The sequence below is a fragment of the Hyla sarda genome, chromosome 4 (assembly GCF_029499605.1).
Source record: "Hyla sarda isolate aHylSar1 chromosome 4, aHylSar1.hap1, whole genome shotgun sequence".
Taxonomy (NCBI): Eukaryota; Metazoa; Chordata; class Amphibia; order Anura; family Hylidae; genus Hyla; species Hyla sarda.
In genome coordinates this window covers 55288626-55308165 of record NC_079192.1, presented here as the reverse complement: position 1 = coordinate 55308165, position 19540 = coordinate 55288626, and the positions used below count along the sequence as shown (strand labels likewise).

The 19540-nt window shown below is 43.8% G+C and overlaps 1 protein-coding gene across 16 annotated transcripts in view; it reads left to right on the top strand.

Moving 5' to 3' along the window:
* Positions 1-19540, top strand: part of RHOBTB2 (Rho related BTB domain containing 2) — a 99057-nt gene that overhangs the window by 8976 nt on the left and 70541 nt on the right. For 11 of the 16 annotated variants that reach the window (XM_056571026.1, XM_056571021.1, XM_056571019.1 and 8 more), the window contains 2 exons: positions 7024-7059; positions 7525-7589. The exons of 1 other annotated variant lie outside the window; for it this stretch is intronic. In XM_056571026.1, coding sequence (XP_056427001.1) covers positions 7537-7589 — 53 coding nt within the window. In that variant the 5' untranslated portion in view covers positions 7024-7059; positions 7525-7536. Of the gene's footprint in view, positions 1-7023; positions 7060-7093; positions 7433-7524; positions 7590-19540 lie in introns of those variants that run through there. 4 more of the 16 variants (XM_056571025.1, XM_056571023.1, XM_056571022.1 and 1 more) reach the window with 2 other exon arrangements.

Below are 19540 nucleotides of genomic sequence, written 5' to 3'. Positions count from 1 at the left end.
AAGCCAGGAAATGCAGATGGGACCTCAGCAGGGCACAGTGTATACAGTGTTCAGTAGACTTCAGAGAGTTTGGGGGTGGGGGGTGCAGTCTTGGCCAATCAGAGACCATCTTACACTGAACTGCTCTGGGCTGTGTAAAGTGTGGGAGGAACGTCTCCCCAGCATGGCTTCAGATGATATCATGCCTGCTGGGGAACACCCCTTCCCCGTCTGTGGAGCTCAGTGAGACTGAGCAGAAGATACAGAGCAATATCAAGGTAGAAAAATTGACTTCAGAGATGCTGCCAATGTTTGCATTAACCCTTTAGATGCTGTCATCAGTGTTGTATCGCAGCATCTGAAAACAGTTATGGGACCACCCACAGTGAATACTGTAAAAGTAGATCACAAATATTACTGATCACTAATAAGAATTTAAAGATTGCTAATAGTAATTCCCCTATGGGGACTGGAAATATAAAAAAGGGTAAACATACAACCCCGTATACGGAAATCTAAGAAAGTTATAGTGGTCAGAATAGGGCAATTTAAAACATACTTATTTTCTTATAAAGTCAGACCTTTTTTCAAAACTAGGAAAATAATAGAAAAGCATGTAACCATTGGTATTATTTTAATATTTTTGACCCACAGAATAAAGAGAACCGTTAAAGAGTACCTGGCGACATCAGAGGCAGCAGTGAAGATTGCTGTAAAGTGATCTTCACTGCTGCTTCTAGGAGTTTCAAAACTAAAACTCCATGCATGCCCAGACAGCCTTTGGCTGTCTGGGCATTCTGGGAGTTGTAGTTTTGCAACATCTGGAGGGCCACAATTTGGACACCACTGTGCAGTGTTCTCCAGTCTGTGCCCCTCCAGATGTTGCAAAACTACAACTCTCAGCATGCCTGGACAGTCTCGGCATGCTGGGAGTTATAGTTTTGCAACATCTGGAAGGACACAGTTTGGAGACCACTATACAGTGGTCTCCAAACTGTAGCCTTCCAGATGTTGCAAAACTTCAACTCCTAGCATGCCGAAACTGTCCATGCATGCTGAGAGTTGTAGTTTGGCAACATCTGGCCCTTCAGATGTTGCCAAACTACAACTCCCAGCATGCCTGGGCAGTCTGGGCATGCTTGGAGTTGAAGTTTTGCAACATCTGGAGGGCTACAGTTTGGACACCACTACACAGTGGTTTCCAAACAGTTTTCTTTCAGTTGTTGCATAATTACAACTCCCAACATGCCTTTCGGCTGTCAGCACATTCTGGGAGTTGTAGTTTTGCCACAACTGGAGGAACACTGGTTGTGAAACAGTGAGTTAGGGAACAAACTCTCAGTGTTCTGCAACCAGTGTGCCTCCAGCTGTTGCATAACTACAACCCCCAGCATGCACGGACAGCCAAAGGGCATGCTGAGAGTTGAAGTTTTGCAACAGCTGGAGGTTTCTCGCTGCAAGTTTGTCACGCAGCAAATTTTCCGCTGAAGCTCAAACTCCCAGCAGAAAACTCGCTGAAAACTCCCTCTTGTGTGAGTGTACCCTAAAAACACTACACTACACTACACCTACACAAAATAAAGGGTAAAACACTACATATACACCCCCTACACAGTTACCTCCCCCCCAATAATAATGAAAAATGTCTCATACGGCAGTGTTTCCAAAACGGATCCTCCAGCTGTTGAAAACAACAACTCCCAGTATTGCCGGACAGCCATTGATTGTCCAGGCATTCTTAGAGTTTTGCACCCTGTTTGGGAAACACTGCCGTAGGGTAATTTTGGTATCGGTGTAATTCTTGCATCCCCGTCCGTTCCATGCAAATCCCTAATTTAGGCCTCAAATGCGCATGGCGCTCTCTCACTTCGGAGCCCTGTCGTATTTCAAGGCAACAGTTTATGGCCACATATGGGGTGTCTCCGTACTCGGGAGAAATTGCCTAACAAATTTTGGGGGTCTTTTTCTTCTTTTACCCCTTATGAAAAGGTAAAATTGGGGTCTACTCCAACATGTTATTGTAAAAAATTAAAAATTTTTACACAAACATGCTGGTGTTGCCCCATACTTTTAATTTTCACAAGACCCCCAAAATTTTTAACACAATTTCTCCTGAGTACGGGAATACCCCATATGTGGATGTAAAATGCTCTGCGGGCACACAGCAGGGCTCAGGAGTGAGAGCGCACCATGTACATTTGTGGTGATTTGCACAGGGGTGGCTGATTGATGCAGCGGTTCTGACATAAACGCAAAAAAAAAAAAACACATGTGACCTCATTTTGGAAACTACACCCCTCACGGAACATAAAAAGGGGTATAGTGAGCCTTAACACCCCATAGGTATTTGAAACAATTTCGTTAAAGTTGGACTTGAAAATTACATTTTTTTTTTCACTAAAATGCTGGTGTTATCCCACATTTTTCATTTTCACAAGGGAAAATAGGAAAAAAAGCCCCCAAAATTTGTAACCCCATTTCTTCTGAGTATATAAATACCCCATATGTTGATTTAAAGTGCTCTGTGGGCGAACTACAATGCTCAGAAGAGAGGGAGCGCCATTGGGCTTTTGGAGAGAGAATGTGTCTGGAATTGTAGGCCATGTGCGTTTACAAAACGCCCATGGGGCCAGAACAGTGGACTCCCCCCCCCCCCCCCACGTGACCCCATTTTGGAAACTACACCCCTCACATAATGTAATAAGGGATACAGTGAGCATTTACACCCCACAGGTGTCTGACAGATTTTTTGAACATTGGCCGTGAAAATAAAAAATTTAATTTTTCATTTGCACAGCCCACTGTTCCAAAGATCTGTCAAACACCAGTTGGGTGTAAATGCTCACTGCACCCCTTATTACATTACGTGAGGGGTGTAGTTTCCAAAATGGGGTCACTTGGGCGGGGGGGTCCACTGTTCTGGTACCACGGGGGGCTTTGTAAACGAATGTGTTCTGGCCAAGAAGTGAGACACCTGGTGGGCAGAAGTATACAGCAGAAAAACTATAAAACTTTTTATTTTTTTTTTTATTTTTTTTATGGAAGCCAATTACAAAAGTTATTTATTTGGCATAAGGAATCAAATATCAAAAACCATGTTTAATGACAGTGCCCATTTAAGTGCTTTGCATAAAAAACGAAACTTAATAAACAACTTCATTTTTTTCAATTTCCCCCACAAATAATAAGAGCCCCCCCCCACCCCCACTCCCTGTGATCAGCTACTTATCCCCGATCCTGTGGATAGGGGATACGTCAGCTTTGGCCAGAGTCCTCCTTTAAAGTAACATAAAACAACATAACATCAGGGACGTAGGAATTTACCCTGTATTTTTGGTGGTTAATAGTCGCAAACATTTGCACAATGGGTAAAAAAGTTGCCAAATTTTTGCTCAACTCATTTAAAGGGGTGCTCCTGTGGCAAACGCTTATTTTAAAATCAACTGGTGCCAAAGAGATAAACAGATTTGTAAATTACTTCTATTTAAACATCTTAATCCTTCCAGTGCTTATCAGCTGCTGTATGCTCCATAGGAAGTTGTGTATTTCTCTCCAGTCTGACCACACTGCTCTCTGCTTACACCTCTGTCCATGTCAGAAATGTCCAGAGCGGTGTCAGCACTGTAGTCAGACAGAAAACAACTACACAACTTCCCCTGGAGAATACAGCAGCTGATAAGTACTGGAAGGATTAAGATTTTTAAATAGAAGTAATTTACAAATCTGCAAGTAAACACAGAAAGCAAGGGGAGGCACTGTTCACACTGGCAACAAAAAAGTGGAAAATCCTGGCAAAAGCTATTCCAACTGAAAATTGGATGGTGAAGGAGGTGCACGGATAAGTGAATGTGCAGCTTAAACAAAAACTATAATCCAGATAGAAGATCCCGCACTCACCATGTCCATCACTGTGTCTGTGGAGATTCAAGGAAGGGAAAGGTGGAAGGAGAAGACGGGGCTCAGAGGCAAACATCGGTGGTTTTGTGCTAATTAGCACTTCATCCGGCCTCCTGAAGTGCTAATTAGCACGAAACCACTGGTGTTTGCCTCTGAGCCCCGTCTACTCCTTCCACCTTCCCCTTCCTTGAATCTCCACAGACACAGCGATGGACATGGTGAGTGCGGGATCTTCTATCTGGATTATAATTTACAAATCTGTTTAACTTTCTGCCACCAGAAAGGAATACCCCTTTAAGAAGACAACTTTAATGTAGTGCAACATGGTTAGCTTTTTACAGTAGTCATTAATTAGCTCTGACCACACTTAGAAATGTTTCTAGTAAACTACTTTGCTATTTTTAAGAATGTGCACAAATGTGGGGGAAGTATACATGGAGTACGTCAAGGCAAACGGGGGACACTTTTAACATGATTTCAGCAGAGAGCTCTGTGTTCCAAAAAGAAAATAATTTCCTCTGTAGTATTCAGCAGCTAATAAGTACTGGAAGAATTAAGATTTTTTAATAGAAGTAATTTACATATCTGTGTAACTTTCTGACACCAGTTGATTTAAAAAAAAAAAAAATCAAGGGGGTACTCCGCCCTAGACATCTTATCCCTATCCAAAGGATAGGGGATAGGATGTCTGATCACGGGGGTTCCACTGCTGGGGACCCCCCGCAATCTCTCCTGCAGCACCCCGAGTCATCAATGCACGGAGCTAGGTTTGCTCCATGCGTGATGACTTACAATACAGGGGTCGGAGTATCGTGACGTCACCGCTCTGCCCCCTCAATGCTAGCCTATGGGAGGGGGCGTGGCAGCTGTCACACCCCCTCCGGCCTCTGTATCGTGAGTCATCACGCACGGAGCAAACTTAGCTCCATGCAGTCATGACTCCGGGGGCTGCAGGAGAGATTGCAGGGGGTCCCCAGCAGCAGGACCCCTGCGATCATCTTATCCCCTATCCTTTGGAGAGGGGATAAGATGTCTAGGGCGGAGTACCCCTTTAAGAAAGCTTTTAAAAAGTGACTGACTCTATAATCTTCTATTCCTCCTCCTTGTTCGCCTTGCTTAAAACAAGAAGGCCTAATTCTCTGTGAAGTCACAAATCACAATGGAGCCTACACTCAAGTATATTATTAATAATCCTTAAAGCGTACCCGTCAGATCCAACCTAAAACATTTTTTTGAATATATCACTCAGTACCTAATCCTGACCATGTACATCTAATTTTTTTGTGTCTAGCACCTTTATTTATTTTTTTATTCCACTTTTAATTTAGCTCACTAGTCTGAATTCCTCTCAAAGGGAGGGGGCGTGGCTTCACTGTGCAGGTCTCCGCCCCCTCCCTCAGTATGCTGTCTGCTCACATCTCCCCTAGAATAAGCCCAACTACAACTCCCAGCATGTCCTCACTGACAGTAGTGGGACACAAGCGGACAGTGGGAGGATTTTTCCTCCAGGTGTGAGCCCTGCACTCACAGCTGTCAATCAAGGAAGTGTGTCCATGACATAGGTGATGATGCATGGACACAGCATTTTCTAATGAAAGCAATTGCAAAACCCATTGGTTATACATGCTTTACAACATATAAAAGGTTTTGGATCTGACAGTGCCCATTTAATTTTCCAATAAGGAGTTGGAGATATTTATTGAGAGGTAACATAAAAGTATTGCATTTTGGAGGAATATTATAAAGTCCTCCTTCATCAGGATAAAGGTATTGCACAAAAATAAGTACAGAATAAGTACAGACATCTTACCAATCTCATTCCTCACTGGTGTCTAATGTAATTTCCGGTAGGGCCATATGTTGGAGCGCTATGCGATCCCATTGTGTTACTTCTGATTGTGATGAAGAGACTGAGAGTCGATCTGGTCACATAAACATTCTGTCATCGCTATTTATCTGTGTAACACCTCACAGGATGAAGCGTTTCATAGGATCAATATCCCACAGGACTTCAAAGAAGCATGGAGGAGATGTTACATGCTAAGAACAATAATAAAAAATAGATAATCAATAAATATAAAGTGCATGATACCAAAAGTGTATGAAAAGTATAAATATATGTAATATATAGTTAAAATTCCAATATCAATCAATTTTAAAATGTATTTATAAAAAATAATAATCATATAAAACAAAACATGTATACACATATACAGTAAAATCTCCCAATAGTGGACAGTTTTAAATTCCCTGGCAAATTCCCATAAAGCTTAATGTATTTGCACCCTCCAAATAGGGGACACTGCCAATAGCGGACACGGACACACCCGAAAGGGGACAAAACACTCCCAATAGGGGACAAAACACTCCCAATAAGGGACAAAACACTCCCAATAGGGGACAACCAGGCTTATGTGCCGGCCCTATCTTGTACACAGGGCTGCTGTCAGGGGGTAAAGCTAATACCCCAGTAAGGGGCCAAGGCCCCCGCTGCACCCCCCTGCAGAAGCCCCAGCACAGAAGCAGAAGACCAATGGTTATACAATGGTCTCCTGCTTCTGTACATCCGCCGGCCACATCATTCAACCTGATCCCCCCGGTCCACTTTATTCCCCTGTGCCAGATCATCCCCCTTTATTACCCCCCCGTGCCACATTATTTCCTCTTTACCATCCCCTGTGCCATTTCTTTCCCCCCTGTGTCATTTTATTCCCCCTTTATCCCCCTGTGCCATTTAATTCCCCCTTCATCCCCCTGTGCCACTTCATAAAGAGGGGGTGATTAATTTACACATAGGGTAATAAAGGGGAAATGATGTGGCACAGGGGGGTAAGAGGGGATAATTTGGCACAAGGCATAAGGTGGCACAGGGTATAAAGGAGGGATGAAATGATGGGGGGGGGGATAAGGGGTGATTAAACGGCACTGGGAGATTCTACTGTAATATCGCTCTTTATTATGCTTTATAGGTAATTATACTCAGGAGTGAGTATAGTAGTGTATTCGGTAATTTTGAAAGATTTTTGAGCCTGTTTTCCCAATAAGGGACGTTGCCCACTATTAGGAGATTCTACTGTACAAAAAAAATAATCACAACTTGTCTTTTACGGAAGATGCTCTATAACATCCACTTAATGATTTCTATAGGTGTCGGCCCATACAGATAGGTGTCGGCCCTTACAGGTATGTTAAATACACCTATGTCATCCTGCCGGCAGTAAAGTAAGGGGAATATACTTGTCTGAGGCATGCAGCCCTGCTCTTCATGCTTGTGCGGTGCAGAGAATTGTGGCAGATCAGGTTAGATAGAAGGGTTGCTAACACCCACTCACGTCTATTGGTGAGACTGCCTGACTCCTACCCTCATGACGTCTTGAGGAATTGGTGAGGGGGGGGTGTTTTCTACAATACACCTGTCATTCTCCTTGCTTCAGTACACACCTGTATACATCTGCAGTTAGCTAAACAAAGCAGTGGTGTTCTGCAGCGGAAACAACTTTTTGCACAGCCAAAAAAGAGCAGCAGCCGCCTTGGAATCCTCAGCACAGAGAAACAGGTACAGGGACTAAAACTTCAATAAGGACACCTGGGGGGGACCGAGACCTGTGTGTTACTGACTGACTGCTATTTATTTATTTTTCTGCACAGACCCCCTTGAAAATGGAGGAAGGAGTGAGAGAGTTGATGGAGTTGACGAACTTTGATTATGATGAGTGAGTCTTTTTACTCAATTTTTTATATCCAAAGTTACTTGAATACCATAGCCAGAATCCTATTGTAGACTCCTGTTATGTCTTTGTTTGTCTATACCCATTTAAGAGATGCTTTTATCCTAAGTACATGCCCCATGTGGTATAATGTGGGTTACAGAACCTGAGAGTGACTATGAGTAAGGGTTAGGATATTATTCTATAGGACAAACTATTCTATGTCTGTTGCACACCACTAAATACTGCTACTAATAAGTCAAAAGAGGGGCTAACCGGCACTTGCTCTGCTGAAGGGGTTAATTTAACACAGCTGATAACGGACCTCTGTGAACCTTGTCTTTATCATGGACACCGTGGTGCATAGGCCCAGGTATAATGCAGTATAAATAGCACAATAGAAGAAAAGAAGACTACACTCACCATCCAGTGAAAACTTCTTTACTGTAGATTAGGCATCAATACAACGTGCAAGGCACGTTGTATTGATGCCTAATCTACAGTAAAGAAGTTTTCACTGGATGGTGAGTGCAGTCTTCTTTTCTTCTATTATGCTATTTATACTACTACTAATACCACCTTCCTACTACTACTACTTCTACAGTAGAATCTCCCAATAGCGGACACTCACGCGGAATAAAAAAGTGTCCGCTATTGAGAGATGTCCCCAATTGGGAAAAAAGGCTCAACATTTTTACTGAATGACCAAATACTGTCCTGTACTCACTCCAGAGTGTAATTACCTATAAAACATGATAAAAAAAACAATATTACAGTAAAATCTCCCAGTGCCAATTAATCACCCCCTATTTCCCCCCGGTATGATTTCATCCCCCCTTTATAACCTGTGCCACCTTATCCCCCTGTGCCTTGTTCCAAATTATCCCCCCCAATTACCCCCTGTGCCACATCATTTCCCCTTGATCCCCCCCCCCCCCCCCCGTGCAATATAATTTCCTCTTAATTACCTCTGTGTAAATTCATCTCCCACCTCTTTATGAATTGGCACAGGGGGATAAAGGGGAATGAAATGGCAACGGGGGGGGGGTTGGAGAAAGGACACGGGGTGGTAAAGAGGGGGTGGTGAATTTGCCCAGAGGATAAAAGGGGGAATGAAATAGCACGGGTAGGGGGGGAGGGGGATCAAGATGAAATGATGTGGCACAGGGGGTAAAATAGGGGGGGGGGCGGTGATTTGGCACAGGGGAAATAAAATGGCCCGGGGGGATCAGGAAAGAAGAGGGGTTAATGATGTGGCTGGTGGACGTACAGAAGCAGGAGACCACTGTTTAAACAGCGGTCTTCTGTGCTGGGGCTCCTGCAGGGGGGTGCATCGGGAGCCTGGGCCCCTTACTGGGGTATTGGCTGTACCACCTGGGGTTGGCCCTGTGTACAAGGTAGGGCTGGCATCTGGCATATAAGCCCGGTTGTCCCCTATTGGGAGTTTTTTGTCCCCTAATAGGAGTGTTTTGTCCCCTAATGGAAGTGTTTTGTTCCCTTTTGAGTGTGTCCATGACTGCTATGGGGAGTGTCCCCTATTTGGAGGGTGCAAATACATTAAGTCTTATGGGACTCTGCCGGAGAATTAAAAACTGTCCGCTATTGGGAGGTGTCCCCTATTGGGAGGTGTCCGCTAAGGGAAATTTTACTGTACTACTACTACCTTCCTACTACTACTACTACTGCTACTACCTTCCTACTACTACTACTACTACTACTACTGCTAATACCTTCCTACTACTACTACTGCTACTACTACCTTCCTACTACTACCACTACTACTACTAATACCTTCCTACTACTTCTACTACTGCTACTACTACTAATAATATCTTCCTACTACTACTACTACCTTCCTACTATTACTACTACTACTACTACTAATATCTTCCTACTACTACTTCTACTACTGCTATTACTACTTCTACTACTGCTACTACTACGAATATCTTTCTACTACAACTACTAATACCTTCCTACTACTGCTGATACTACTACTGCTAATACCTTCCTACTAACAATACATTCTTACTAGTACTACTAACACCTTACTACTACTACTGCTGCTGTTGCTGCTACTACTACTACTACTACTACTACCTTCCTACTACTACTACTAATATATTCCTACTACTACTAATGCCTTCCTACTACTTCTAAGACCTTCCTACTGCTACTACTACTACCACCTTCCTATCACTACTACCTTCCTACTACTACTAAGGCCTTCCTACTGCTACTACTACTACATTCCTACCACTACTACCTTCTGACTACCACTACTACCTTCCGACTACTACTACTACCTTCCTACTACTACTACTACTACTACTACTACTGTTGCTACTTCTACCCTACTACTACTACTACTAATACCTTCCTACTACTACTGCTGCTACTACCACCCTACTACTACTACTACCTTCCTACTACTACTACCAATACTTCCCTACTACTACTACTGCTGCTACTACTATCAATACCATGCTACTACTACTACCCTACTATTACTAATACCTTACTACTACTATTAGAACTACAAATACCTTCCTACTACTACTTCTACTAAGACCTTCCTACTACTACCTACCTACTACTACTACTACCTCCCTACTACTACTACTACAACTTATACCTTTCTACTACTACTGCTGCTGCTGCTGCTGCTGCTACTACTACTACTACTACTACTACTATTATTACTACTACTACTAATAATACCTTCCTACTACTACTGCTGCTACTAGTAATACCTTCCTATTACTACTACTTCTACTAATACCTTCCTATTACTACTACTACTACTACTACTACTGGCATTAGTTTCCAGTCAGACCACTCCTGTTAATAGTGTGATTTTTTGTAACAGCTCAGAATTAATACTTGTCCTAGACTTCAATAGAAAGCAACACAATAAGTTGGGCACCAGTACAAAACTATGTGGTGTATTGGCTGCTTGGCTGTGATAACTGGAAAAATGGCATATTCATTTTTTTCATACTCCTTTATTACGCAAGTCCCATAACTCAGCAGTTACTCAGTCTAGTACAGAGGGAGAGATGACTATTAGAGCTTACAATCTATAAGGGCAAGAGACAGTATTTAATGGTTGAAGTTATTTGTATGGTAGTATGTTGGCAGCAGGGTTATGGTAGGTTGTAGGCTTTTCTGTACAGATGGGTTTTGAGGTTGTTGGTGGTTGACCATCTGATGTGTTAGGGAAGTGAGTTTCAGAGTATGGGGTGTTATGGTCACGGCAGGTGGTGGATCCTCTGGGCCTGTGTGGAGGATGACTTGAGTCGTGCCATGGAGCGGAGTCTAAGGTGCTGCTGGTTTTCACCAGAGCCCGCCGCAAAGTGGGATGGTCTTACTGCGGCAGGCGGCACCCAGGTCACTACCCCTGGCACGACTCGTCCACACAGGTAGCTGGGATATGGCGTGGCACAGAAGGAGACTGGCAGGACGTGGCAAGATGGCAGTAGGTCAGGACAGGAACACAGGTGCAGGGTAGAAAGGTAGCAAGGAACAGGTACACAGGACTTTCACAATGACAATAGACAACCAAAGATCCAGCAGGGAACCAAGGGAGGAGCTGATATTTAAGGACCACAGTGCAGGTGTAGACACTTAATTAAATGAGCACTGGCCTTTAAGAGTGAAAGCTCCGGCGTGCGCGTGCCCTAGGAGGTGGGGGCACACCCGCCGGGGCTGCAAGGACACTGAGAGGTGGGAGGTGAGTGACGGGCTGGGATTCTCATGCGGGTGTGTCCCGCGATGCGAATCCCAGCCCCGCCAGCAGTGGGGACATGAGCAAAGAGCGCTCATGGCCGGCGTGTCCAGCCGGAGCACAGGCGTTACATGGGGGATGCAAGGAGAAATCTTGGAGATGGCCATGTGAGGAGGAGACAAGAAAAAAAGAGATATTGTGAGGATCAGAGATTACATGAGGGGAGGTATCTGGAGATCAGGTCAGAGCTGTATGGAGGGTATAGGTGGCGGACAGTCTTGTATGTCATGGTTAACAGTTTAATCTGAGTTTGCTTGGCAATGGATAACCAGTGAAGGTATTGCCAAAGGTGAGAGGCAGAGAAGGAGCAAGGGGAGAGATGTTAGCCTGGAAGCAGAGTTTGTGTGCTTTGAAAGAAATGCAGAATAAAATGCTTCTGCAAGATGGTGAAACTGTGGGTCAGGGAAAAGAGCGGAGTGAGGCTGCGTGGGGTTATATGCGATGGGAGAAAGAGGGTAAATTTAGTTTTCACCATGTTAAGTTTTAGAAAAAAGGAGGCTATAGCTGATAGATCCTCTGGTATCCTGGATAACAGAAAGGTGACATCTAGGCCAGAGAGGGAACTTGTCATCGGTGTAAAAAATGGTAACGCCTTGGGATTCTATGAGCTGTCCCAGGCCAAACGTATAGACTGAAAAAAGTAAGGGTCCTAGGACTGAGTCTTGGCAGACATCAACAGGTAGAAAGCAAAGCAAGGAAGTGGTAAACTCTAAATTTCAGGTTAGTGAGGCATGATAAGATCCAGGAGAGGGCCAGGTCTGTGAGGCCAAGGGAAGTGAACATTTGTAATGGAGGAAGAGGTTGACTGTGTTGAATATAGAGGGCAGGTCTAGGAGGAGAAATACAGAGGACAATGGAAAAGACAGAGGACAAGTCTAGAAGGAGGAGCACAGAGTAATGGACAAGACAGAAGACAGATTAATAAGGAGGATCACAAAGTAATGTAGAAGGCAGAGCACAGGTCTTAGGCTAAGTTTCCACTTGGTTTTTTTTCTGTCAGTTTTTGGAAAACGGCAGTTTTTGAGCCAAAGCCAGAAGTGTATTCAAAAGGAATAGGACATATAAAGGAAGGACGTACACTTTTCCTCAATAACGGATCCACTTCTGACTTTGGCTCAAAAACTGCAGCGGCTGTTTTCAAAAACTGCCAGAAAAAAAACCAAGTGGAAACTAAGCCTTAAAGGATGAGCACAGAGTAATGGAGAAGGCAGAGGATAGGTCTTAAAGGAGGAGCACAGAGTAATGTAGAAGCCAGAGGATGGGTTAAGAATAAGGGGCACATAGTAATGGACAAAGCAGAACATAGATTTAGAAGGAGAGAAGGCAGAATACATGTCTAGAAGGAGGAGCACAGAGTAATATAGAAGGCAGAATACATGTCTAGAAGGACTAGCACAGAGTAACGGAGAAGGTAGAGGACAGGTCTAGGAGGTGGAGCAGAGAGTAATGGAGAAGGTAGAGGACAGGTCTAGGAGGTGGAGCAGAGAGTAATGGAGAAGGTAGAGGACAGGTCTAGGAGGTGGAGCAGAGAGTAATGGAGAAGGTAGAGGGCAGGTCTAGGAGGTGGAGCAGAGAGTAATGGAGAAGGTAGAGGGCAGGTCTAGGAGGGGGAGCAGAGAGTAATGGAGAAGGTAGAGGGCAGGTCTAGGAGGGGGAGCAGAGAGTAATGGAGAAGGTAGAGGGCAGGTCTAGGAGGGGGAGCAGAGAGTAATGGAGAAGGTAGAGGGCAGGTCTAGGAGGGGGAGCAGAGAGTAATGGAGAAGGTAGAGGGCAGGTCTAGGAGGGGGAGCAGAGAGTAATGAAGAAGGTAGAGGGCAGGTCTAGGAGGGGGAGCAGAGAGTAATGGAGAAGGTAGAGGGCAGGTCTAGGAAGGGGAGCAGAGAGTAATGAAGAAGGTAGAGGGCAGGTCTAGGAGGGGGAGCAGAGAGTAATGGAGATGGTAGAGGGCATGTCTAGGAGGGGGAGCAGAGAGTAATGGAGAAGGTAGAGGGCAGGTCTAGGAGGTGGAGCAGAGAGTAATGGAGAAGGTAGAGGGCAGATCTAGGAGGTGGAGCATAGAGTAATGGAGAAGGTAGAGGGCAGGTCTAGGAGGTGGAGCAGAGAGTAACAGAGAAGGTAGAGGGCAGGTCTAGGAGGGGGAGCAAAGAGTAATGGAGATGGTAGAGGGCAGATCTAGGAGGTGGAGCATAGAGTAATGGAGAAGGTAGAGGGCAGGTCTAGGAGGTGGAGCAGAGAGTAACAGAGAAGGTAGAGGGCAGGTCTAGGAGGGGGAGCATAGAGTAATGGAGAAGGTAGAGGGCAGGTCTAGGAGGTGGAGCAGAGAGTAACAGAGAAGGTAGAGGGCAGGTCTAGGAGGGGGAGCAGAGAGTAATGGAGATGGTGGAGGACAGGTCTAGGAGGTGGAACATAGAGTAATGGAGAAGGTAGAGGGCAGGTCTAGGAGGGGGAGCAGAGAGTAATGGAGATGGTAGAGGGCAGATCTAGGAGGTGGAACATAGAGTAATGGAGAAGGTAGAGGGCAGGTCTAGGAGGTGGAGCACATTGTGATGAAGAAGGCAGAGGACAGGGCTGGATGGAGGAGCGCACAGCAATGTAGAATACAGGACAGGTCTAGAAGGAGGAGCACAGAGTAATGGAGAAGGTAGAGGACATGTCTAGAAGGTGGAGGCACACTGATTGGGAAAAACTAATAGACCTCATATAATAATCATAACCTTTCTATGTACACATTAAAGAGTACCTGTCATCAAAACATATTTTCTAAACTAACTCTGACTATATTCCCTAACTACTCCTAACACCCCTCCAACCCTTAAAAAAAAATTCCGAGCTTTAAAAAGCTCTGTATCATACCTTTCCCCTGCTTACATTGTGTGAGCTCCCGGCAGGAGGAAGTGGGTGTTCCCCAGCAGGTGTGATGTCACTGAAGCCTGCGAGAGCTGTGCCTCTCCATGCCCCGCACGCACTTCCTGTGTTTGGTCTCCTATCATGCAAGAGGAGACCAAACTAACTGTTTGTCTTGTGCAGGGAACAGAACAGAGCCACCTAGTGTCCCTTTTTTCATTTACATTAACCCGATAACGACCACGGACGAGTATAGACGTCCAGGTTGGCGGCCGTTCCCGCACCTGGACGTCTATACTCGTCCATTATTCTCGTGGGTGCACTGGGCAGCCGGGACCCTGCTGCACTGCCAGGACCGAAGTAAACTTTGGTCCCGGCAGTTTTAACCCTTACAGCCGCGGTCGGAAGTGACCGCGGGCTGTAATTGTTATGACAGAGGGAGGGGGCTCCCTCTGTCTCCTCTGCAGCACCCCGCATCGCGATCGCGGGGTGCTGTGAGTGGCCACGGCTGGCCGGGACCTGCCGCACTGCCGGGAGTGAAGTTCACTTCACTCCCGACAGTTTAACCCTTACATCCGTGGTCAGAAGTGACCGTGCGCTGTAAGGATTTCTGACAGAGGGAGGGGGCTCCCTCTGTCTCTTCTGCAGCACCCCGGAGCATCGCGGGGTGCTGCTGCATACCTGGGCAGCCGGGGGTCCTACAAAGACCCCCAGGTCTGCCCTGGTTATTGCCTGTAGGACGTGCCAGAGGCATGTCCTAATATGCTGCCTGCTAATGAAAACTGGCAGGCAGCATATAACTGCAATGCTTTGGAATACTAAGTATTCCAAAGCATTAAAAAGTGTAAAAAAAAATAAAATAAATAAAATAAAATAAAAGTGTAAAAATAAATAAAAAAAAGTAATAAAAGTGAAAAAAAAAAAAATAATAAAATAAAAAAAAAAATATATATATATATATATATATATATTAAAAATACATTTATTAAATGAATCTAATTTAAAAAAATGCATAATGTGTAGGATCGCATTGGCGGACATCCGCAGCATGTAATATGCTGCGGATGTCCCCATGTGATCCAACACATTATGCAGCAGTCACGGTAATGAGCTCCCGGCTGCGGCTGGGTAGCTTTGTGTGTCCACTCATAGCGGCGGATTTCCCGCCAGCAGTCATGAGCGGACACACTGAGCTACCCAGCCGCAGCAGTGATGGATATATATTCGCCATGAGCGGGTGTTTATTCCCACAACATGGCGGATATATCCATCAGGAGCCTTAACTGTCACAGACAGACGCGTTATACTGCCAGCTGACCAAGGACCAATCAGAGAGGTCCCTGGTCCAGCCAATAACTTCTAGGGGTGCAGTATATAAATGGGGTCACATGTGGGGGTGGGGGTACTGTTCTGCCCTGAAAGCCAAATGGCGCTCCTTTCCTTCTGAGTCCTACCACGCGGCCAAGGAACCATATATGGCCAAAGCGGGGGTATTTCCGAACATGGGACAAGCAGCTAAATAAAATATAGGGTGCATTTCTTTCAATATCAGACGTGATGTACAAAAAATATGCCCCCCAAATGATGCATTTGTGAAAAATTGCTAATTTCGAATTTTTAACACTGACTTTGTAATAATTCCTGCCAAAAAACTATGGTGTTAAAATACTCACTGTACCCCCTAGCGAATACCTTGAGGGGTCTAGTTTTTAAAATGGTGTCATTTGGGGGGTGTTCCTATGTTCTACTACCTTTTAATTTCTGCAAACCTTGCATTGCACACAAAAAAAGATGTACTTTTCAAATTTTCAAAATTTCAAGTTAAATTGTTAGGCTTCTAACTAATTTAAAATGTTAATGAAAAACAAAAAAAACGACGTCAAAATAAAGTAGACATCTGAAAGTATAAGTTTCATAAACTATTTGGTCAGTATGTATAAATATATGCAACCTATTAGTGTTAAAATAGCAAAAAATCGTTATTTTTTGTAAAAATTTCATGATTTTTTACATTGTAAAAAAAAACTACAAATGATATCGGCTTACTTTTACTATGTACATGAAGGACAACTTGTGACAAAAAAACAATGTCAGAATTATCGTGATTGGCAAAACGTTACCAGAGTTATTCTCTAATAAAGACAGACATCCCCGATTTCAAAAAACAGGCCTGGTCTTTCAGGGGCGTACAGGTTTATTTGTATTGGTCCTTAAGGGGTTAAAAAACATATAAAGGTTGAGAATTTTAACAGCAAGTAAATAGCAAAGTGTCTTATAATTACATAAGGAACAATATAATAAAAGTTTAGTTTGGTGACAGGAACTCTTTAAGAAATATTAATAAGCAGTGCTGCAACTCATGGGTGACTCCAGTACTTTTTAATTATGTGCAAACATGAAGAAATTGCCCATAGGTAAAATGAATCAAATTGCCCACAAATAGCGGTAACAGTTGTGTCACAGGGGAACCCTAGCCTTTCCTTTATTTGTTTGTAACTAAATTAGTTTACAAATCAAAATAGATGAGGGAATCAGTTTCTACGCAGAACAAAGATTGTGTTATACATGGAGTCTGTTGTTCTGGGAAGCTACTGCTATGTTTTCAGGTTATTCCAGTAATGGTTTGTTATTGCTGCTGTCATTTGTCATAAATTGACCATATTAGCATTTCCATAGAATTTGTTCACAGAGGACAATCCACTTAACGCCATGATTTATTAAAGGATTTGCTGCGACAAATTTACAGTGGAGCCTTGTGCATTGGAGCTCTGTCCTGTTTATTATATACAGCATTAAAGGGGTACTCCGGTGCAAACCTTTTTTCTTTTAAATCAACTGGTGTCAGAAAGTTAAACATATTTGTAAATCACTTCTATTAAAAAAATCTTAATCCTTCCTGTACTTATTAGCTGCTGAATACTACAGAGGAAATTCTTTTCTTTTTGGAATGCTCTCTGATGACATCACGAACACAGTTCTCTCTGCTGACGTTATTATAATAATAATAACGCTTTATTTATTGTTGTCCTTAGTGGGATTTGAACCAAAGGCCCCAGCACTGCAAGGCAGTGGTGCTAACCACTGAGCCACCATGCTGCCCTTAGCATTCATCTGCTTTGCATGGTTGCTAAAATGGACAGAGATGTCAGCAGAGAGCACTGTGGTTGTGATGTCATCAGTGTTCCAAAAAGAAAGGAATTTCCTCTGTAGCATTCAGCAGCTAATAAGTACTGGAAGGATTAAGATTTTTTAATAGAAGTAATTTACAAATATGTTTAACTTTCTGCCACCAGTTGATTTAAAAGAAAGAAGGTTTTCACCGGAGTACCCCTTTGAGTTGTTCATAGTCTCCCATAAAGTAGTTGTCTAATAATGACAGATGGTCCCCACTCTGTGCTAAAATAAGAAAAAAAATTGATATATATATATATATATATATATATATATATATATATATAAAATAAAGTAATATAGACAAATTCAGAGAGCACAGTCAGACCTCTATAATGTATCCAGCATATACGTCTGCCAATCACCTAATGAACAGAAAAGCCAGCCGGTAACTGGAATGATAGCTACTGCGGGGTGCTAAGCTGCAAAGACTGAAGCGAAAATGCTAAATATAATGGAAGAATATGAGCTTGCACTCACCGCTCCTGTAGACTGTTATCTTGCGGGTTATCTTGCAAGCTCATGCCTGATGAAGCGGAACTTCCGCGAAACGCGTTGCATTGTGGGAATAAAAAAAAGCTGCATTTTTCCTGATTTGTAGCGCCTTCATGATCTCTGCCTTTTTGGAGGAAATTTGCATTTTATCTGTGGTTATGTGAAGCGAAGCGGCTGCTGAGACCTTATGTCAACACATTCTCTTCCATGGTTGTACTTGGATGGAGTACAACCGCATCTGGTAAGGGCTAATTCACAATGGCGGAGATTTATCGAAACCTGTGCAGAGGAAAACTTGCCCAGTTGCCCATAGCAACCAATCAGCTTGCTTCTTTCATTTTTATGAAGGCCTGTGGAAAATGAAAGAAGCAATCTGATTGGTTGCTATGGGCAACTGGGCAAGTTTTCCTCTGCACAGGTTTCGATAAATCTCCCCCATTGAGCGTTACCATATTTCACCTGGGCATCACACAAGGGAGCGCATCCTTTTGTCTTTTTTTCTTTCGTACCATAGTTGGTATAGATTTCTCATCACCATACAGACCAGGCAGGCTAGATTTAGCCTCTTCCCTCCTATCAGCGCCATAAAATGACCCCTACCAGGTTGTGTTAGATGACGATATTCACAGAGATGCTTGATGGATTCTGCGCAATTTGGCTCAGCTGCAATGTTATTGATCGTGGATTGAGATATAGGGTAAGAGTACAACGTAATACAGAGCAGTAGTAATAGACATACCGTTCTGCTACAGCAAGTATGATAGGGATGCGTGAAAACATGTCACTTAATAAACAATGCTGGGAGTCGTAGTTTTGCAACAGCTGGAGGCGCCCAGGGAACACTGGCCTAGGGCCATGTTCCCACGCAACATTTTGGGCTATTTTTTTGAACCATAAAATCTACATTTTATACCCAATACCCATGTATTAAAGGGGTGCTCAGCGTTTGGAACAAACCTTTCTAAACAGCCGTCATGCCCCCTCCCATAGATAAATGTGGAGAAAGTACGCTGGCACTACCATCAAAGTCTCTGTCATATCAGCAGATATGCGAGTGGTCGCTCCGAAGGTCCGGGCGGTGCTCTTAGCAGACTGGTAGCAGCAGAGGTAATCACACAGGTGAGAGAAGGAACGTCTGCGGCACACGTCATAGGATCCAACACAACTTTATTGTCAGCTGATGCTCTGCATCAGCTGACAATAAAGTTGTGTTGGGTCCTATGACGTGTGCCGCAGACGTTCCTTCTCTCACCTGTGTGACCCCCTCCCATAGACTTGCACCAAGGGTGCTAGGCTATGACGTCACGAGCTGCCGGCGCCGGCTCTAGCGTTCGGAACAGTTTGTTCCAAATGTTGAGCAGCGGAGTACCCCTTTAATTTTATAGAACTCATTTTTATGGCAGTGTGTTGGTCCTTTGTGCCAAAAGACAGCCTATATTGTTTTTAATTTGGGCCATATTTAGGACCATTAAAGGGGTATTCCAGGAAAAAACTTTTTTTTATATATCAACTGGTTCCAGAAAGTTAAACAGATTTGTAAATTACTTCTATTAAAAAATCTTAATCCTTTCAGTACTTATGAGCTTCTGAAGTTAAGGTTGTTCTTTTCTGTCTAAATCCTCTCTGATGACACGAGTCTCGGGAACCGCCCAATTTAGAA